The 22,979-nt window shown below is 42.5% G+C and overlaps 1 protein-coding gene across 4 annotated transcripts in view; it reads right to left on the bottom strand.

Moving 5' to 3' along the window:
• Positions 1 to 18,293, bottom strand: part of CACNA2D2 (calcium voltage-gated channel auxiliary subunit alpha2delta 2) — a 530,937-nt gene extending 512,644 nt beyond the window's left edge. For all 4 annotated transcript variants that reach the window (XM_081900249.1, XM_081900248.1, XM_081900247.1 and 1 more), the window contains exon 1: positions 17,667 to 18,293. In XM_081900249.1, coding sequence (XP_081756375.1) covers positions 17,667 to 17,791 — 125 coding nt within the window. In that variant the 5' untranslated portion in view covers positions 17,792 to 18,293. The remainder of the gene's footprint in view (positions 1 to 17,666) is intronic.
• Positions 18,294 to 22,979: the final 4,686 nt, after the last annotated feature.

Raw genomic sequence — 22,979 nt, forward strand, 5'->3', positions numbered from 1 at the left:
TTGGCAGTATCTGTTCTGGAATTGATTGTGCCAGAAGCTGAATGATCAATGCTGCCATTTAAGTAAAATGAGAATGGGGTTTTGGAGGAAGGAGAGAGCGTGTTCTGCTCCCTCTGCTTTCCTCCCTTGCAGCCAACAGTGACTCAGACTCCTCCCCCTCCAAGCCAGTGATTCAGACTCCTCCTTCCTTCAGCTAGGGTGAGTAATTGGCTGCAATCAAGGACCAGAAAAGGGAGAGGAGAATGGGAAAAGTGATTATGTTGCACCTATTGGGTTTCATATGATTATGAAAGTAACTGGATGTTAAATGTGAAAGACTGCAGGATCAGGAGCAAAGTGAGATGATCCAAAACCAGAACCATGATTCAGGCAGTGCAATCCAGACAGAGAGTTGAGAAAAGGCAAGAAATTCTGCAGAGGGGCCCATGCATAGGCAGGGGGCCGTGGGTGCTCCAGCCAACACAACATTCCCCATGACAGGGCTGGGCACCCACAAAGGTTTGTGTCAGGGTCACACACTCTAGGGGGGGGGGGCATGAGAATGCTGCCTCAGCAGGAGCCTTGGGTGGCGCTGCCCAGCCGAGGAGATTGGTGGCAATTCTGCACTGTGATGAACAATAACCATTAGCCACACTCATGTAACTTGTGTCATTTGTGCTATGGGAAGCTCTGAATTTGGGACTGGAGGGTGGGTGGTGTATTTTGACCTCTGCTGCTTGAGGGAGTGGGGATAACCTTTCCTAGTGGGTCTTAGTTGATGATACAATCACACTGTGAGCCAGGTAATGCAGAGTTAAAGCTACATAATTTGGAAAACTGTGAGGGAAAGGTATCAGCTAATTCATGTGATAATCTGAGGAAAAAACTCAGAACCCCCATATGTTCTGCAAATTTATTAAAGACTCTAGATCCAATGTATCTATTTGGATCAAACTGATTTTCTTTGAAGACAGATTCTTAAAACATAGTTCTTTGCTTCCTCTTTCCTAGTAGATTAAACACGCATACACAGACAAAACAAGGATAATTTGTTTCTATTTTTAGCGCTAACACTTTCTTTAAACTAATAAAACCAAACCAACCTTTCTTTTTAGAGAGCCCAAACACCTTGTTCAGATAATATTCTGAGGTTTCTCTTTGTTTTCGAGAAGACAAAACAGATTCTTAATATGGTCCTTTCATGGTGGTTCGTATGACATCATCAACCCTTTCTATTTAGAATAATGACTTCTTCCACACGCCAAGAGATTTGAAATTACCTGTGAAATATATTTCCCTAGGCACAGGCTCAAGAAGCATGTAAATTACCCAGCTTAATGGCCTCTGGAATTTCTGCCTCTCTCTCTTCCTCTTTCAGTCACACATTCTCACACAAATCAGATATGTTCAGAAAATATCATAGGATCCATGCTAAGAACCAGGTGAGTATTGGATGGGGGATAACAGTTGTGAGACTCAAGTTTCCCCAGGAAAACTCTGGCTCCCTACGAGGCTAACATAAACACATCTAGCCTCTTAAAAAGAGAAGGATAACCAGATAGGAAATAGAACCATCATTGGCATAAACTGTGTTTCTTTAAAAACACTTCCTGAGGGGTGTGTGGGGCTAGCCATATTTTACACAGTGTGCAAACAGGCAAATGTAAATAGCTTATGTTGCACAATTCATTTAATTTACATGATCCTAATATTACAGAATGTTAAATAACACAATACAGTATGTAGCCTCGCTCCTCTTAGCTGCATAATGAAAGAGATTGTGCTGAACTCTATGGGCCATTTTAATTTGGTGATTAGTAGGGACTCTCTGTGTGTACCCCAATAATACGGTGAATTGGGGTGATTTGAATCATGATCTTATGTTCCAGAGTTGATTGCGCCTAAAAAGGCATCTTGAGGAACACCGGGAACCTCCCAAGCTTTCACATTGCTCTGTGGTCTCAGTTTTTCCAAAAAGGTGCCTCCTTTCTTTTCTAAGAAACAAAACCAAACTGACTGGGAAAAGGCCCACAGGTTGAGTGTTGAGGGGAGGGGGGATTTTGATGGCCATGTCCAGTTTTTAATCACGGTGAATCATTTTCTGAAGTCACTCCACTCATGGCGATTTGGGGGAGAGATACTCAAGAAAAAAAAAAAGAATTTTTTTTCTTCTTCACATAGGTCATAATTCTTCCCCACATTTTGACTGTGGGAGCAGGGTGCAGGTGGCTGACTTAGAATACTGGGGTGGCCTTTTTCTTCTCCAATTGTTTCCCCCCAACAGTTAAAAATCAGCTCACTGAAATTTGGCAGCCTTCATCCATTTAAAGGGGGCAGCCATGCCTGCAAGTTGCATCTAATTTTGGCAGAATTTTCTTTAAGGTAAAAAAAAATCTTTAAAAAATAAATAAACTGCATGAATACTCCAGATGGATCTGCCTGAAATTTGGTAGGCTTAATCTACATGGGGGAGGGGGCTCAATTGTCTGCAAATTTCATCCACTTACGTGAAAAGAGAAGAAAAGGTTGGTTTTAGATTCCCGGTGATAGTCAATGAAGATGAAACAGAGGTTCATATTTAATAGATTGGGTTTCGACACAAATAAGAAATCAAATTGGAATGATATGGAGTTAATCCAGAAAATGTCAAAACTTTCTCAGTTTAGAATTCCATTAACTAGATTGTGAAAGTGTTCGAACTCCCATTGTTCTAAGCACATTTTATGACAAGGAATTTCATTAGTGTGAGGAGTTTCTGAGCTCTGGGCACAGTACTGCGCCTAAGATTTCAGATTAAAACTGCAGAGTGGAAGGAAAGGAGGACATTTTTCTGCCTCCCCACTTCCAGCTATTCTCTGAAGACTGGAGAAGAGACCCTCTTAAGAATATTAGGGGGGTGGGCAGGGGAAGCATTAGACCATATGAAAAATGAACATAATATTGTAGCTACAGTTTATTCATTTTCAGCTTTGTATCCTTCTTATAAAAAAGTGTGCCTAGACATTCCATTGCTGCACCCATAACCTAGGTTTAAGGTGCCACTTAGATCCTAGCTTTCATATCTCAGTTTCTAACACTGGATTATAATTATGGTAACAACAGCAACATAAACTAAAGCTTTGCATTTCATGTTCAGATTAAAACACTACATACAATCTCAATTTTAGAATATGTACAGGTTCAAGGTAACAGCAGATGCTGAAATGGTTGTCATTGTGGAAATTTGTTGTTTTAAGTGCAGTTTTTCAAGCAGTTAAGAATTGCAGTGGAAGGAACTACAAATAAAGAAACTATATGCAAGGTACATTGGCTTTATTCCAAATACTAAACATGTAAATTGTGCACTTTCTATATTTGGATTACAAACTCTTGCAACCTTCAGAGTGCTGCAAATAAAGCACCTTAAAGATTAGAGCTGTACAGGCTAAAATATATAAACTGCTCAGTCAATTGTTTTGCTAACAAGCAAAACTTCTTCAGGACTTCTGAATTTCCAAACATCCACTTTTGGTGATCTTCTCCTACTCCTCTTAGTCAAATTTAGTAGTTACCGTGCAGTATGAAATTCACGGCTTTTCTTCCATCATCAAAAGCCATCATTATCCTGTGCACCCTTACTTGGAAGCATAGGCTCACTATCACTTTGAGTGATGAACTCAGTGGGACATTCCATCCTTAGTAAACATGCATAGGAGTTTACACCACAAAGGTGCCAAAGTTCAGTTCAGTTCAAGTCAATATCAACAATGCATGTTTTAAGCCTGGGCCGTCCAAAATATTGATGGGTATCTTGGCTCTGGTGTTCTGACTATAATCGGGAATATTCCATTCCTGCATAGGCATTTTTCCTGAAAAAGTATTTAATCTGTTGACAACTATATAAAATCACTAACACAATGCAGGCAGCTTTCATGGGTCATGACACCAAGCAACAATATTCCGGTACCTCTAAACCAAAGTACTGACAAAAATCCTTTATATCATAAGGCAAAAATAAGGCATGGACAGAAGCTCTAAAACTAAGCAGTCAAGATCAGCGTTTAGACTCCATCTAAAAAAGAACAGTGTCCGTGGTTGACATCATACAGCACATTCCGAGGCTCATGTTTCAACAGGTCCCCCACTGCTTAACCCCCCTGGCCCGCCTCCTAACTTTTGCTGCTTTTTCACCTGCCTTCTAAGTGTACAGGTCTGCAGGCAGAAGGCAATGGATGAGTAGAGTTGACAGTGCGAAGGACATTGCTCACTCCATGAGACAGCCCCACTGAGATATCCCTGCCCAAGAGCCCCTCAAAACCTGGAGATAAGACAAAAAAAAGTCAATACTGCAACATAAGGTAAGACTGCTGGTGAAAAGATGGATATAATTATAGATGGAAGTAAGTAGATTAAATTGCTCACATGCTCATCTTGGCTGCAGGCACATCCTCCACTCATCTGTGATTCCCATATGACATGGCAGACCCACTTTCCAGTGAGAAGGCCATATGCTGACTTCCCCAAAAGCTGCTAAAGAGCAGATTTGTTAACTGGCTTTTTATTTTATTTTTTAAAGATGAATTCAGTGTAAATAATCAGGTTCATGCACTGCCAGAAACTGGTAGAGAGTATTAAGTCAAAGATTCCGCTCTAAAATATGTACGTATGGGTGCTATGCACATACTTAGGGTGTGCATGCCCCACACCATCCCCCAAATTCATCTTGCATCTGTGTGTTTTTAAAATGTCTGATGTTTCTAAGTTGTCCTGTGCTTCAGTCTATAATTTGGCTCCTAACCCACTCTGTCACTATAGTGGGAAATCTAAAAAGTGTTACCGCATTTCCCACTTTGGGCCAAAGTGGATGAAATTTACAGACATGGGAACTACTCTGGAGTTGATTAAGCATGCTAAATTGCAGATAAATAGATCCAGGACCTTTTGGTGGGGGACTAAAGAGAATTAACTTTTCTTTATAATTTTATTAAAGAAGAGCAATATAGGATATATATTTTTAATGAAGCTTTTAACTTTTTACATATACTACTGTACTTAATATCTAGAGCTCTTCACTGCTTCACAGGCAACATTTTGGACAGTCTCATTCTTCCAGAGCCTATGTATCTCAAGAAACATAGAAATAATAGAAAACACAGCAATTCTGTAATTAAAAACAGAGCAACAATGACCCGAGTTATCTGTGGCTTTTGGGCTAAACTGACCCAGAGGGTGCTATTGACATTGACATTTAATGCAACAGGGGAGAATACCCCCAAATGACTCTGGGCTGGCCTTGCTATTGGCTCCCACACAAAGCTGATTCACACCCTTACAGCATACCCCTCACCCACAGGTGCATTCTAATTCAAAGTAGATAGTATCTCACCTTCCACAGGAAATGAAACACATAAAGATAGCACTGTACACAAGATACCACAGAGCAAAGAGTAAAATAAATACTTTTAGCCAAGTAAGAGTAGTGGTGAAATCTAGACACTTTGTTCTGTCCCTTTTATAAATGACTTACAGTTCTACTTTTCCTCAACAATGCAACATGAGAAAAGCAAGCAGGAGGACCACAGATGAACTCCATGTGGGCTAGATGCACCCTCGCAAAAGAAGGTTCAACTTCTGTTCCAAAAAGCACCAAACACAGCCATATGAATATGTCATGCAAATAAACGAAATATGACTACATTTACCGCTTTTTCATAATTATAGTTCTTTTACTCAATGAAAGAGGCACAAAAAACTATTGCGAGCACTGAAGCCCAATCTCTGCATATTCTGATCTAGTCCTCTACCTGATTTGGCACTGCTGACATTCAGGAATCCCACTTTTCTTACAACTATAAATCCTAAATCTGCATTGGAGTAATGAAACTTCAGAAGTACTCAGTATACAGAGGACTATATTTGAATACCTGTGAGAAGTCATCCCTCCAAGATAAAGGCTATCCACTCACCCATCTACTATCCCATGCACATACACACCAAAGTTAAGACCTACATACAGAAAGTGGATTATATTTCCCCTTATAGAAGGAAATTAACAGAAGCCCAACATGAAAATCCTCCTGGGAACATTGTGAAATTTAAGACAGTCACAGAGCAATCATAGATGGAGATGTGTGATGGCTGTTGAAGCTTAAATAATGTGTCTGTGAGTTGATTTATGAGGATTGTAAGTGTAAGTCATAGGTACAGATTAAAATTGTGCCTTGCAAAAGAACCTGGGATTTCTGATTTCTGTGGTCTTTGGCTATATAGAGAGACAATGCTTTACTCATCTTAAGTACAAATTGATCAAGACAAACAAGAGTCACATTCAACATCAGCTTTCTAAAACATCCTGATGATTACTTACCAAACACTGAACTTTTTCATTTAAGAACATGAGAGACTGGAGAAAAATTATTTTCTGCAGCAATACCTCACAGACTGCACACTCATTCATGTGTAGGCAGATACACACTTCTTTCTGTTTAGTTCATGTTGACTCTCCTGAGCTTCACATTCACTTTCATTGGTAAGAAAGATAATACTGCTACACACCACACCAATCTTTGAGCGGTGAGAGATTCCAGGGGTTCCAGGCACTTACCGAGGGTTCAGGTTCCTTGGAATGAGGGTCAGCACAGTGTGATTTATTTACACTGAGCCTAAGATGGAAGGGCTCACAGTAGTAACAGGTCTTGCTTCTCCATTAGTCACAGCTTGGATTCCACACAAATCAAAACTATCTCACCAACTTCTCGTCTGCCTCTCTGCTTAGCTCACATACAACTACTATTATTCTTCTAACTACCAGCCAGGTGGGAAGGAGAAAGCCCCACCCATTTACCCTAGGCAGAGAGCAACTTCTTTGGTTGTACTAATGATGGTGCTTAAGTGGCAAGCTAAGGCCTAGTTAGCAATGGAATCCTCCACTCAGCTTTTAACCCTTACTGGGTAGTGGACCCCAGGAATAGGAAGGGCCTCAGGGGACCACCCAACTGACCCTCGAAACCTGTAACATCACTATACATTTTACTGTCATTATAAAATGCAATCAAGCTCACAAAATTCTTAAAAACATAATTTGGTTAAGTATTTTCCAAAGAGTACAGCACTGTGTCTTATCTGGCCCTGCAGTTGAGGGTGGGGGTGGTGCACTCAGTGAAGCTACAATCCACATCTAACTGGCTTCAGGTTCAGAATCCTGCAACACTCACTGGCTTCCATGCCTTCAATAATTAAATGTGGTTTCCTATGCTGTTGTACATGGTGAGCAGCTGCATTAGGTTTACCTTTGCAGTGAGAAAAAGAAGAAGAAGTAATGATGAACATTGGGGAAGAATTTTTTCTTTCGTTCATTTTTTGGATTAAACTTATTTAATCCATTTGTATTTAATTCAGGTTTGGTTATTTCATGCTTCAAACTTTAGTTTGTTTCAGAAAATTCCTCTCCTTTGATTTGCAGGGGGTGGGGTAGAGACTGCACATCCAAAATCAATTTTGAAGGGAAAGAAGCCCACCCCTGAACAAAAAGTCTGTTGCCCTATTAACTTCATTTCTTAGAGATGTTCTTGGGCCAAGAAAAATTAAAGTCCAGAGTTAAAGAGTAATTTTATAGGAACATAGGAAGCTGCCTTATACTAAGTCAGATCATTGGTCCACCTAGCTTAGTAATGTCTAGACTGACTAGCAGTAACTCTCCAGTATTTCAGACAGGGTTTTCTCTGAGCTGTACCTGGCTGTGTCAGAAACCATACCTGTGAACTTCTGCATGCAAAGCAGATGCTCTACCACTGAGCATCTCGTGTGATATTTGAACACACTAAAAACTAAAAACAAAAACTTAAACTCTCCTGATTTCTTAGAGAAGGGATTTATCTTTGCTTGAGAAGGCCACAGATCTAAAGAAGCCTCTGTGTATGAAATTTTGGTATCAGTCAAACCTGTCCTGTCCTGCTGTACAACAAATTTGCAGTTCTCAGCTGGGAAAGGCTGATTATGACATCATTACTCCACTGTAAATATGCCTCAGTCACAGCAGAGGATATTGGTCATGAGACACCTTCAGATCTCTTAATTAGTAACTGAAATACTTTTAAAACTGGATAAATAGTACAAGTGACTGATGGTTTTGAAGTCCACACTAACAGCCTGTATGTATCTGGAAATAAATCTTTTACCCAAAACTTCCTCGCTTCTCTACTGAGACACCACATTGGGGGTACTGGAATTGAATGAAGTGGGTATTAAAGAATGTTCTTGATAAGCAGTAGTGTTCAACAAATGTGTTCCACAGTGAAAGACATATTGAGGTCATGGAATAGTTTTCTCCCAATTTAGACTGACTGGAGACACTTGGATTTTTAATCTACAACAGTATATCACATTGGGAAAGCAACCTGAGAGCCTAGATATGCAATCTGTGTTCCTGGTTGTTCCCAGCCTTGAGGTCCATTTCTTTGGTTCTCTTCCAAGCATCCTAGAATAACTAGCCAGTGCCCCATACATAATATATGGAGATGGTTAAGCAGAAGAACTCAACTTCTAGAAAACAAAAGACCCATACTCTCAAAACAGCAGGAAGTTTTCTTTTGCTCTCCTTTCTATGGGGCTGGTGGGGTACACTCTCTTGACTGACAAATAGCACTCGGGATAACTGAACTTAATATCTTTCTTACAGTATTGATTGTTGTATCTGTGTTTTCTTGAGATATAATATATATTGCTATGAAAATGGGGGAAAGTTCTGGAGTCATTCATGAAAGCAGTATCAAGGCCAAAAATTCTGAAATGCGTGTAAAGACTAATAATGGCTGTGTCTGAAATCCAGAAATGCCTAAAAAGTATCAGACAACACATTTTGGGGGTTGTGAACTGTATTTATTGGTTACTATATATGGGAGATCCAAAGATTTGATGGCAAGCATTCTGCTTTCTTTATCTGAAGTCTGAATTCTCTTCAGTGAAGAGTCTTCTTATGATACAATGTGTACCACTTTGCCTTTACTTTTCTACTCATGTGGGTGAATCCACAGCCAGTTTCAAGACACTGAAATACTGTGTTTCCAGTTGGCACAACAGAACTGATTCTTTATTCACCTGATGTGGGATTCCATTGAGTTTCATTTAAACTCTTAAGGTCACTCAAGGAGCTGTATTGATGGCTTGCTTGCCATCAAGGTATCCGAAGCTCAGCTCAGCTCAGCTCAGCTGTGCCTAGGGGCAGGGAAGCATTATCAAACAAATGACAGGCCCAAATAGATTGTGTTGTCCAGCTCAGCTGGCCACAAATTGTGAAGGTCTGCTTTTAAATCATCACAACTTGTGTGTTTTTGTGTGTGTGTGTGTGTGTGTGTGTGTGTGCGCACACCCACACCCATACACACCTTTGCAAAGGTTTGACGTTCAACATAATGTTTCTTTGGACCTTATTTTGTTACAAAACATTGTGAACCAAGGTTCATCCTTCTTCACCCACCATTTCTTATCAAAGTGCTTGTAGCACAGAAAGGGAATGAGAAGACTCAGTTCACCAGGAGTTTTTATTAAATGTACTGTGGTGAACATTTTCCAGTACATGGAGCAGTACGATCAACAATTGAAGGCACATACTGAACACCAAGTAAGCAAAACTTTGTAGTGTACTGCATGACTAGTTCCCAGATTTGAAAACAAACAGGGAAAAAATCAAATCAGAATGAATATTCCATTAATCATTTCCAGCTCGGCATAGATCTTAGGAGAAAAGCCTCTGAGTAGTGGAGTGATTTGGCTTTAAATATGTGAGGCTGTATTTACATACTACTTTCAACTGTATAATGTTTCAGTCTGTTTTATTGTAGCTCACTACAGTCAGAATAGGACGCAGGTGGCGCTGTGGGTTAAACCACAGAGCCTAGGGCTTGCCGATCAGAAGGTCAGTGGTTCGAATCCCCGCGATGGGGTGAGCTCCCATTGCTTGGTCCCTGCCGCAACCCCAGAGTCGTCCATGACTGGACCTAATGGTCAGGGGTCCCTTTACTTTTACCTTTACAGTCAGAATACATGGCTGCATGAGCAGCAAATGAAGCTTTTTTGTTCTCTCCAGCAGCCCTGTAAGACAGGCCACTATTCTATCTGCAAACAGTAGTTGAAGATGAAGCTGTGAGAGATTTGTGGTTGAGGTGGGACCTAAACCAGAAGCTTTTTGGCTCACAACTCATGTTTTTAGTCCCTACTATATCCCAGTTCTCAAAATTATTATCACATCCCTACCCTGCCTACCCTGGCATACCTCTTCAATCAAATTTAATATTTATTTATTTCACAATAATTTCTATATTGCTTGTTTGTCATAAAACCTTCAAGAAGTTTACAAAAAAGATTACAAAAAATACACACTGGTATTGAACAGGGATTGCATCGAGTGCTATCCAAGTGAGTGAAATGGACGTGCTTCTCCTCTCCTCCTGCCTTGCATTCCCCTCATCCTACCAAAATCTGCTCTGAAGGATCTCCCAGACATCTGGAGCTGACTTTTTGGGGGGGGGGCTGCAGAGAGCTGCAGGAGGGGTGGAAATCTTATTGCTTCATTAGCTGTCAACTCATGCAAGTTGCAAAAATATTGAACATTGAAAAATATTAATTAATTTATCTAATTAATTTATTAATTAATCTAATAGATACATAAATATAAACCACCATTAGACTCAATTGTTTCTTTTTTGCTTTTAAAGTTCACCTTCAAATATATTTATGAGCCTAACAGACTAAGCTAAGAGACAAAAGATTTATTTATTTATTAATTAGTGCTCATTGAAGAACCTATGCTGATTTCCCAAGATGCCAGGCTGCAGGAGCTAACTGATGGTGAGTGGATGCATGGTTCAATGTATTCCTGCAGAACACACCATAGATAACCAACCAACTTTTCTTGGTTATTAGCTCCAGGTGCAGGCCATTTTGATACATTCTGAACTCCATGAATAAAATTGCATTCCTCTTCTCACCTGCCAGAGAAGGAAGCATTTTTATATTAAGCAAAGAACTGTGCGGATAATTTAAAATGAGGGGAAACTAAAGTATCATTAGAACTATTTAAGATTTTGGCAGTAATTTGATTCATCAGTTATTTCTGTATTGATTTAATTTTCCAAACGAGTCACATCTAAAACAAGCTTGGATGGAAGTTAAAAGAAAGGAGATTTAATGACAAGGTAAAATATTGCCAACCATTTTTCCTGTCTATCTTCTTTCTGTTTGTGCTGCATAACTGACTGCCAAGCCTTTCAGCAAGCAGATAGGATAATAGCTTTTAGTGGACCATCTTCAACTTCACTTGATAAGAGTTTACAACCTTTCAGGTTTCCACAAAATGCTCCTTCAGGCAGAGCCAAGATTCTCACAGATAATACTCACAGGAGTCTCAGAGTGCTTCAGGGAGGACATGCCTTTATTAAATACAATGTCCTCCCAAACTGTGTTCAGTATAGACTAGGAACATACTGTGTTCCACAAATTCTGAGATAGATCTCTGCAGACCATTCACAAAGGGGGGTGCTAACCATGGTGCTGCATTTTCTATACACTCTGTTGTGACAGAAAATCTGCATAAACATAGAATGTGGTTTAGACAGAGGCCTACTATTGAGGTGAAGATAAAACAGTCTTCCTCCCAATCCTTACTCCAAATCTACAGTTCCTGGAAGACATCTAAGTAATTTGTTAAGCATTAATGTGCTGCTCCTCGATGCTAGATGGTTGAATGGTATCATCACCACAGTCCAGGATTTAATCCTGGGTGAGAATTCCAACCTAGGTAGAGGATGGATTTAACCTATCCTAGCTGTGCTCATCAAGGTTCCAGGAGCAGTATAAACATTTGCCACCTTGTCCTTCAGGACCATTTGGGGGGTTGGGACCTAGAGGCACTGTTATGCAGTGCTTCCACTCCTTCCTCCTGGGGGTGTCCAGAAAGTGGTGTTGGGGGATGAGTGTTCGGACCCCTGGGAGCTCACTTGTGGGATGCCTCACAGCACTATCCTATCCCTTATGCTTTTCAATATCTATATGAAGCCACTGAGAGAAATCATCAGGGAGTTTCAGCTGGGTGTTCATCAATATGCAGATGATACCCAGTTCTATCTATTGTTTAACTTGGAACCAATGAGGCTGATAAATGTCCTGTGTGAGTGTCTGGAGGAGCTTGGAGGATGGATTGTAGTTAACAGATTGAGGTTGAATCCCAACAAGACAGAAGTACTATTCTAGGGGACAGAGGGCAGGCAGGTGTGGGGGACTCCCTGGTCCTGAATGGGGTAACTGTGCCACCAAAGGACCACGTGTGCATCCTTGGGGTCATTTGGGGGCACAGCTGTCCATGGAGGCACAGGTTAATTCTGTGTCCAGGACGGCTGTCTACCAGCTCCACCTGGAATGATGGCTGAGACCCTACCTGCCTGTGCACTGTCTCGCCAGAGTGTTACGTGCTGTAGTTATCTCCTGCTTGGACTACTGCAAGGTGTTCTATATGGGGCTACTTTGAAGGTGATTCAGAAACTACAAATAATCCAGAATGCGGCAGTTAGACTGGTGGCTGTGAGTGGCCGCCGGGACCATATAACACCAATCCTAAAGGATCTACATTGACTCCCAGTACATTTCTGAGCAAAATTGTGCTGACTTTTAAAACCCTGGTTTTCAGATCTGGTTCTGATGGCCTTCTTGTGGTTCCCTCACTTTGAGAAGTGAAGTTACAAGGAACCAGGCAGAGGGTCTTCTCAGTAGTGGCACCTGCCCTGTGAAACACCTGCCCATCAGGTGTCGAGTTAATAAAGAACTACACAACTTTTAGAAGACATCTGAAGGCAGTGCTGTATACTGAAGTTTTTAATGTTTGATGTTTCATTGTGTTTTTAATATTTTGTTGGGATCTGCCCAAAGTGGCTGGGGCAACCCAGTCAGATGGACAGCATATAAATAAATCATCATCATCATCTCTTCTTTGGCAGTGGTGACAGCTACCAAATCTCTCTTCTCTGACACCATTACATCTGCTCAGTGTCATCCAGTGGAGCCTGTCCAGTGGTAAAAGGCTTTCTACAACCTGGTAAAGGCAGGGAAGTGAAAGAACAACTCATGAACCACTGTGACTGTTTTGAAAGTTTTCACAGGTAAAATCACTTGGATCAGTTCAGACTTTGGGTCTACTTTTGAAGCAAGATCGGAGACAGATGGTGCTATTGTGCTGTCTCACCAAGCTTTCATGGATCCCTTTCAGGTTGCTGGTCCTGAAGATGTAGACAGAGTGCATGGAGAAGTTAGACCAAGTACATACAGTATATGCTTGACCCTTAACCATCTTGTTTGCTGAAAGCAGCAAGACTGGACATTTCTCAATGGGTCTTGAAGGTAGTCAATGAACATCAGAAGAGCCCTAGTCCAGCATCCTGATCTCACAGTGATCTTTGTATTACATATTTATATTATATCACCCTTTTCAAATGCATGATGCCTAATATCAGACAAAACATCACACATTTCTAACTGCCATTAAAAAAAAAAAGTGAATACTATGCATCCCATAGGAATAAATAACTATATCTGGGGCGGGAATTGAAGCAAAGCAACAAATAAGCCGTACTGCCAGACAATAGGATAAACTAATAAAGATCTCACATTTATGGAAAGCGGTAGGTACAAAGCATATACATTTCCTTAATCAGAAATAGCTCTCCAGCCTTTGGAAAATTTATTTCAAATACAAAAGATAACCAACTTGTTTAAAGGTTACAATGCTGATAAGAATTTATATTTTCTGTCTCTGGTGAAGTGGGCTCTAACCCATGAAAGCTTATGTCTGAATATATTTGTCAGCCTTTAAGGTGCAACAGGAATCTGTGTTGTTTTGATTGAAACAGACCAACATAACTGCAGCTTTGGAATTTGTATTTGAATTACTCCGCTCTGCTCCCGCATAGTTTAATTCCTAGTAATGTCTTGTATAATTTAAATGTGGACTCAAACATGAGAATAGCTTCTTAAGTGATCAATTGTTATACAGGATCCTCTTTCACTCCACATCAGCCTCCACAAGATCCTGCTTCTATTTAGTACCAGTTAGCCAATGCTGAAAAGTATTTAAAAGAAGAATCAGCCTCAAAGAGCAAAGCCCTTAATCCCATCTGTGTACACAGGCATACCCAGTCACCAAAAGCAACTTGTCAATCAAGTGCATACCACCCAACATGCCCAAGTGAATGGGCCTGTTCCAATCTCGGATTTTGCTTTTTAAATCTCGAAGAGAAATTCTACGTTAGACAACAGGCTGAGCCAAGCCTTCCTTAGCTCAGCATAAGATGATTAAAACCATGCTACCCAGGAAGAGAGAGATAATATGAAACACCAGAGGTTTACTAGGGGACAGAACTAGGAACTGATATGCAAAACCACTGTGAATGTTTAAATCATATCTGAGTCGCAGCAATCCAAGTGCAAATACTCTAATCATTCTGCATGCTGCAGGCAAGACAGCCTGCTGTAATGGGAGGCAGCTCTAGAAATAGTTATGAAGGCTAAGCCCTTATACTTGATAATTTTATATATATATGTATTACATCCATGTGGAGAGAGAAAGAGAGAGAGGTAGTAATTCAGCAGGAACAATCTCTAAAAGTTAAGAGTGATTCTAATTTTAAAAGCTCCGTATCATTCTCAGCTGTGATACAATATCCCCTCAAATATTCCTTCAAACCTCTCTTCAAAACCCACCTTTTCCGCAAGGGCTTTGGCTTAACCCCAAAATCTTCATTGTCAACTCCAACATATATATATACACACACAGAGAGAGCAATGTACAAAATAACAAAAAATTACCTTAGAAGACCAAGAATCTCTGCAAAATTTGAACTGTTTTAGCAATGCAGTTTTTTTAAAAAAATAATTCAAGGGTCGTTACAATGAGGTTTGTAGATACAAGAAGAGAGGTTTTTAAGGAACATCCAAGCACCAAATGGGCAAATTAAAATCTGCTTATTTGTTTTGATTTGTAATATCAGCTAACATAGCTCCCCCAAAACATATGTGGTCTCATGTTATACTGCACAGTCTGGATAAATCCCTTTCCCCCCTGTCTAAAATAGTTATAAATTACTTGAGTATTCTTACTTGGCAAAAATGAATTACTGTATAGCACACCTGATAGTCAGTGACTTCTACAACTGACACTGCTAAAGGAGAGCAGATAAGGAAACACATCTTGTGCCATTCAGTTCTATTTATGTCTATTCAGAAATGAGTCCTGATGAGCTCAATTGGTTTTACTCCCAGGTGAAGTACGTGCGTACTGGAACCACAATGCCCATTTCCCCAATAATTAATTCATGCTAAAGGTTGAGAACAGATCTTGCAATAATTCTAACTTCTTGTGTATGAGAAAGTTATTTATAAACTATATTAAGTTAAAGAAATCTGAATAGGAGCTACAACTTGTATAAGTACAACAAAGTAATTCATTTTTAATTAACCGTGTTATGTTCCAAATTCATTTTCTCAGAAAACACTGACACAGAATGATTGAGAGGTTGGGCTGTTTTAGTGATCATTCACACAGAGAGGGAAACTGATTATTTCTAAAGAGACTCCTTGCATGAGTAAGGACTACTCATTCAAACAGGAAGGCTGCAAGTTCAAACCCTAAACACTTAGCAATGAACAAGTGTTTTGTCTCCCTCACTCCAGGCAGAAACCTCTCTGAACTTTATATCCCAGTGGAATTTGTATGCATGTTTGGCAGGGAAAGTGACAGAAAGGGAGCCCTGCCGCTAAGTCTCAGGGGTCAGTAGTGTGTGGAGGTTCAGCTCCAAAGGAAAGAAGGAATGTAACATGGAACCTCCAGAGGAGAGGGAGAGGGAGGGGGGGAGAGAGAGAGTTGTGGTGGGCAAAGAAATAATGCAGGAAACTTAAAAGGGGAGGAGGGCACCATTAGGGGCTGCAAACCATTGTAGCAAGCCATAATGATTGAAAATAAGGACTGAAAAGTGTTTCACTATGGAAAGAACCCACATTGCATCTTTACATGGGTCTTTAAGCAAGCATTCAATGCCAAGTATGTCCTTCAGCAGGTCACACACATAAAAAATATATTTCCAAGTAATATTGCTAAAATATGTTATCATAGTTGTACCAATTTATTATAATTGAAGCCCTCTGAAGGATTCAATCTAAACTATTGTACCCGAAATACCAATGGGATGTTAAGGTCAATGTGACCATTATTATTGATTTGTGTCATGAAAACATTTCTTCGCTGAAAGAAGCAGGCGACAAATGGACACACTGACAACTTCCAAGCCCCAAGAACAGTGATGTTTTGTGCCTCAAAATGCTGCATTTCCTGCAGCTACCATGATCAGAAATGTCTAGGAGAATAGGCTCTCAATGAATGTGGCAATCTCCTCAGCGGCAAACCATTTGCTACTGAAAGACATTTGATATGTTGCCTCTCACCTCCCAATCTCATAGTAGGATGCTTTCCAATCTTTGGTCTCAGCAGACTGGAATCAATTTGTCTCAGTTCAGGCATAACAACAACAACAACAACGATAGAGCCATAGATGCTGCATGCAATGCAACTATCAATACATTAGTCATTTAAAACTCCGCTATGTATACCTGGGCTGGAGAGTTTGTGTGGGTGCACCTGTAAGCCATAAAAGACATCTTTTTCTTCCATGACTCAAATTAAAATTTCAATATGTATTTTTCTTTTTTTAAAAAAAAAATCCCACTTAGAAACCAAAAACCTTAAGAACTTCAGCAACCTTCATTCCACTCCTAAGAAGATTGTGTTAGGACCCTCACGCCAACAGTTTTATATAAAGAAGTGTTGGAGGGTGGGGGGAGAGAATGCAGAAACTGATGAAGCCACAGCGAAGAGGAGTTTAAAAATAGAAATTTGCTGCTGCCAACATTCGTACTGAAGTCGTAGCTATTTCAAACACAGATATAGGTGTAAACAATGGAGCACAACTACATATGTTCCTCACTACTTCGTGTGATATTTCGAAACTTTGCACATATTAACAGTTCTCCAGCGAAGTGTTAACGCTAATATATTGTCCTGTTGGTCTTTTGCTTGTTAACAGTTGCTTAAGTGCTTCTTCAGCACTTAAGGAAAGGGTTTCTTAGGTATTGTTTAAAAAATGATAAAGGAGTTATCTCGGTCAGGCATTTTAGAACACATAGAGATATGGTACACACACAACTTCACCCCACCACTTCGGAAGGGGTAGTTGGCTAGGATCCGGAACAGCGCTTGATTTGTGCCTAAGCGTCTGGGCGAGCGGGAGTCGGGGGAAGAGAGAACCTGCGCGCTGGCCAACTTCTCCCATCCGCCCCAACTAAAATGGGACCCCCCTCCCCCCCCCCAAACGTCCCCTCGACATCTGAGTAGCCCTGGGCAATGCAGATCGGCTGCACTATTTCTTTAATAAATAAATAAATAACCCTAAGAACAACTGAAGTAGTATCGCTGCAGGTACTTGGAGTGGGACAAGTGCCAAAGCAGTCGCCCCCCGGCACGCAATCCGAATCAAGTTGCGAGGCGAGCGCCCGTCAGCCAGCCAGCCAGAGGCTGCACTCGCCCGCGGCGGAGGCTGCTGCTGCTACGACTGCCAGGTGCCTGCCTGCCTGCCTGCCCTGGCAGCCTACATGGGTGAGGGGCTCTCACTTACGTGTACTGCTGGGGAAAGCTGTAGCCATCCGCGGCGGGAGCCGAGAGGACGAGGCACAGGATTATTTGGCTGCACAGAGCCGGGACGATGCAAGATGCGCCGCAGGTCTGAGCGGAGAACGCCATTTTTCCATTAAAAATTCAGCGGCGGCACCAACTCTTCACCCTCTCCCCGGCGGCGGTGGCGCTGGGCTGCCAAAGACACCCTCCCCGCTCGGGCTGGGAACCTGCGAGGGGCTTCTCTGAGGGACCGGCGCCGCTGGATCTCCTCCGGCTACTCCAGAGAGGCGCAAGAGTCCAGCCAGTCAGCTATAAGCAAGTGGTGGCGGCCGCAGCCTCCTTCCCGCCCTCCGTCCCCACACTCAAATGCCACGAGCGGGGCAGCTCTCGGGAGGCTGAGGCGAGAGAGGAGGGGGTCGGGAGAGCGCGGCTGGGGCTCCCTACACAGCCAGCCAGGCGGGTGGCGGCGGCGGCTGCTGCTGCTGCTCGCTCCGGCCCTCACGCGGCGGGCTCGGCTCCGTTGTGGCAAACACTGAGCGAATACAAACTGCTACTTTCCCTCAAATAGGCGGCCAACCTGCCCAGCCTCCTCCCCTCGCATCCCTCCTCCTCCTCCTCCTCCCCCTCCTCCTCTCCGCATCCCTCTCTTCCCGCCGCCCTCCCCTCGCTTCGGAACGCTCTCCATCCTCGGCAGCCACCACGGCGCATGCTCCCGAGACAGCCGGCGCCTGGCGAACCAGCGTCCTCACAGCCTCTGGACCTTTCCCTGGGCCCAGGCGGCCCGAGCTGCTGCGCGCGCCCCCCGCCAAGCGTCACGCACTCGCCCTCGCCTGCTCGTGGCAGCAGGGGGGGCTGGCGCCCTCGCGTGCCTTTGCCGCCAGGGCACGTGCGAGGCAGTCGGTGCAGCCACATTGGCCGGGTCCTGTTAAACTTGCGCTCCTCTTGGCCCCCGCAAGTGCTAGCGAAGCGGATTTCTGCCCCCTCCCCCACTTCGCGGCCGCAGCACCACCACCAGCAGCGCTTCCCCCTTCTCCTACTGGTGCGTACCAGTTACCCCAGCCTGGCAAACTCTCTCGGTGTGTAAGCAGTTTAATGCAGGTCACTCAGCTTGAGTCTGCGCCCAGCTCTTCTCCCCCTCCCCCCCCCAACGCAGGTAGCGCAGCTACCCTAGGAGTACATGCACTGCTTTGGACCATGAAAGTTAACACCTGCCAATCAAACTGACTCATCAGCTGCGAGTTCCTCTAGTGGCTACTGTGTATTATAGGAAATTAAATTGCGGGGGAGTGGAGGGTAGGAGAAATTCTGTACAGTGGTACCTCGGGTTATAGACGCTTCAGGTTACAGATGCCACTAACCCAGAAATAGTACCTCGGGTTAAGAACTTTACCTCAGGATGAGAACAGAAATCGTGTGGTGGCAGCGGGAGGCCCCATTAGCTAAAGTGGTGCTTCAGGTTAAGAACAGTTTCAGATTAAGAACGGACCTCCAGAACGAATTAAGTTCTTAACCTGAGGTACCACTGTACATAGTTTGAGGCCGAACCCTGAGAAGGTACACCTCGGCAATTCGTCGGAGCTATCCCATTTTAGGAGTGCCTTCTATTAAACTGAGTTTGGAAAACCCTCACCAAATGTAGAATTCGAGGAGATTCCTGAAGCGAGCCTTGGTCTGGCTAGTTTTAATTTTTGAAATTGGTTAGGAATTGAATTTTAACCGAACATGGACAGGCAGAATCCTCCAGACATCATGGTGACCAATCTCAAATATGTTCCTGGGTGTACTTTTGGCAGCTCCCCCTCATAATGCATTAGTGAGAAAATACCAGGTTACCTGCTTCCACAGCAACTGGGGGCATAATGCTCCATGCACACCTTAACTTTGAGAAGTGTATTCTTCTACCATCTCAAATTTGTATTTTGAAATATACTGCAAATTTGCCTATTTTCCATTGTACCTTGTTAAATCTCAAATGCGACCCCCCCATTTTAAAATGGAATATGGGGGGAATGTTGTGAAAGATAGGAGTTGATTTTAGTGGGCAAACAGGTAGAAGGAACACAGTGAACATTCTATTCCATACAGTCTAGCAACTATGTACAAAGGGTGCATAATCCCACTGATTTAAATCCCGCTGATTTAGTGGTACATGATTTTCAATGTACCCTATGTAGGACAACAGTTCTATGTGTGATTCTGCTGAAATAGCTCCTAATAGGGCTTATTCCCTACTGTAGGCCTCTGCAATCCTAAACACACTGAGTGGAGAGTAAGTTCCAGTGAACACAGTGGAATTTACTTCCAAATAAGACTGCTTCAAGGGGATGCGGGTGGCACTGTGGGTAAAACCTCAGCGCCTAGGACTTGCCGATCGTCAGGTCGGCGGTTCGAATCCCCGCGGCGGGGTGCACTCCTGTTGCTCGGTCCCAGCGCCTGCCAACCTAGCAGTTCGAAAGCACCCCCAGGTGCAAGTAGATAAATAGGGACCACTTACTAGCAGGAAGGTAAACGGCGCTTCCGTGTGCTGCGCTGGCTCACCAGATGCAGCTTGTCACGCTGACCACGTGACCCAGAAGTGTGGCCTCTTAAGTGAGATGGGCGCACAACCCTAGAGTCGGACACGACTGGCCCGTACGGGCAGGGGTACCTTTACCTTTAAGACTGCTTCAAGTTGTGCTGCTCAGCTGCAGTCCTATGAATACTTACCTGAGAGTAGTTTACATTGAAGTATGTGTGACTGAAGGTGCTTCTAGACCTGCTTCTAGTGCATTCATCTTTACGAGACTAGGTGACATTGCATCAAAGCAAGAATTATCCCCCACTTTCCACTGCATTTTCCCATCATCCCAAAAAGTTCAATCTTTTGGCAAAGGGAGTTTGTTGTGAAAGACTACCCAACCAAGCTATAATTGTGTGATGTCAATTTGCCAGTATGTGATTGAATCCCACCCCAAAATGGAAGTTCCCTCACTTCCAAATAGATATACATAGGATCAGGCTGTAATGGTGATCTAAAAGCCTTGTTATTTTCACCAATTACAAACGTGTAATGCTGCAACTGATCTAAAAGCCTTGTTATTTTAACTGAAAAACAATGTAAATGGGCAAAGACACATAGCTTCACAGTAAGAATCACATATATCCCACGTATCTTGCTGATTTTCTAGTCCTGAAATGCTGCATTTATTAACTCGATAGACTGGCTACTTTGATGAGATTTTCTCTGCTGGATTCATAATTTTAGGACTCTGTGGTAGAGATGGGAGGGAACAAGAAAAGGGGTTACCCAAGCTGAATATACAGCCATTTAGCACACATTTAAAACTGGACAAGTACAAACTCTTCAGGACCATTAGTGTTTCCAGTAACTTAGAAGACTCAGTGCAAATTAATCCCATAGAGAGAGGGGGAAATAGCAATGTACCTATTTAATAGGTATAATTGGAGGATATAAGAGTCATTTCACTGTGGCCTACCAAACAAATCCCAGTATAAGGGATTCCCCTTAAATGGTGCAGCCTCAAGAGTCTGCCCTACATATTGCCAGAGTCAAGTGTTGCTTCTAGAAATATATGTGTAATTTCTTAATTTTTTTTTTCGTGGGAGCTCAGCTGAAAGAGTAGAAGGATGACAATGCTCTATCTACAAATTAACGCTGCTCATGTGAGTCAACAAAAAGAGTGACAAAAAACATCGCATTGGGTGGCATTTTCAAAATACTTTTGTGCTGGGCTGCCTTAAACATTACTTCTCTTTAGTGAGTCTTGAGTGTATTTCTGGAAACAGTACACTGCCACACCAAAGAGAGTTAAATCTTGCAGTATCCTGAGCTTCACTTGTCACACTGCATTGTATACTGGGTATATAAACCATAGGCTTCTTCCACAGTGGAAGGTAGCTTGTATGAAGACAGTGTGAAAGGTATTGTTTCTACTAATCATTTGGGCTCCATGTGATGTCATCATGTCAAACATTTGTAGAAGTTTTTTGAAACTTTTGTACTCCCTACAACAGGAGAACCCTTTGTTCCAAGTATCTAACAAAGTAAGCTCCCCCAAATTCTCATCATGGGTTCTTCTATTACAGGAGTCTACTATCACCTGTTCTGACCACTACAGAAGCTGACCACTTGCTGAAGCTGAAGGAAGCTTTGGTTCAAAATACCTGGAGAACAGTACGTTGACTACCACTGCTCTACGCAGGCTCCACAGCTGCTCCTAATGCTTCTGTGCATGTACATCTTATCCAAGTTACTCTGCACATGAAAACTATAGTTGCCATGATTCAAGAGTGTCCCTGAATACATTAGGGCTTTGTTGCTTGTTATTTATTTGATTAGATACTTTTATATGCATTGCTTTTAAATTGTTACCTGACCCAAGCCACTGAGGTGGGAGCAAGGCTAGAAATCAAGCAAATTAAAGTAACACATTACCTTCTTTGCCAGTCTTATTTTCATAGACCACTGGGATAACAACCACTTCATATACTAAAACTGGAAACACATTCCATAATATAGTGCGGCATATGGGGGCCATTATAATGCTTCAAATAATTTTAACATCAATATGTGTTCATGTGTATTTTTAAGTACTTTAAAGTTATTTGGAGGACTTTTCTCTTTGTAACCTGTGTAGTCTAGAGCAGTGTTTCCCAACCTTGTGCCTCCAGCTGTTTTTGGACTACAATTCCCATCATCCCTTGCCACTGGTCTTGATAGTCAGGGATGATGGGAGTTGTAGTTCAAAAACAGCTGGAGGCACAAGGTTGGGAAACACTGGTCTAGAGTACCTGAGTATTATATTGTCCTGAACTCCTTGCCTACTTCCTTGCAAGTCAGTATGTCAAGTCCCAAGTTCTACAGCCAGGAAACACGGTCCAGGGTCAATGCACATATTTGAAGCCCAAATTCCAAAGGTTAGGAAACACACTCCAGAGTCAAACCCAATGAACTGCCCTGCAGAGGTCCTAGAACATTCATACCAAGGTCCATCAATGTGGGCAATTAATCAGACACAGCATCTCAGCTGTGCTTCCCTTTTATACCACCCATGCTGACTGCAGCATCTGAGCTTGATGAGGCATGTGACCCTCACCTGTTCTGAGCCTACTCCAGCTGAGGAATCACGTACCTCCTCAAAGAGCTAGCAAACCCCACCTGGCCACCTCGGGAGCTGGGCTGTGCCTGCCTTATAGCCTTTGGAGGCTGTAAAGGGTTGGATGTGTGCTAATAAATTGAGACTTAATCCAGAAAAAACTGAGGTGGCCCTGTTCAGGAGAGAGATGAACCCTGGAATAAATATCAAAGTGTTAG

The sequence above is a fragment of the Podarcis melisellensis genome, assembly GCF_964234715.1.
Source record: "Podarcis melisellensis genome assembly, chromosome: 2".
NCBI classification, from domain to species: Eukaryota; Metazoa; Chordata; class Lepidosauria; order Squamata; family Lacertidae; genus Podarcis; species Podarcis melisellensis.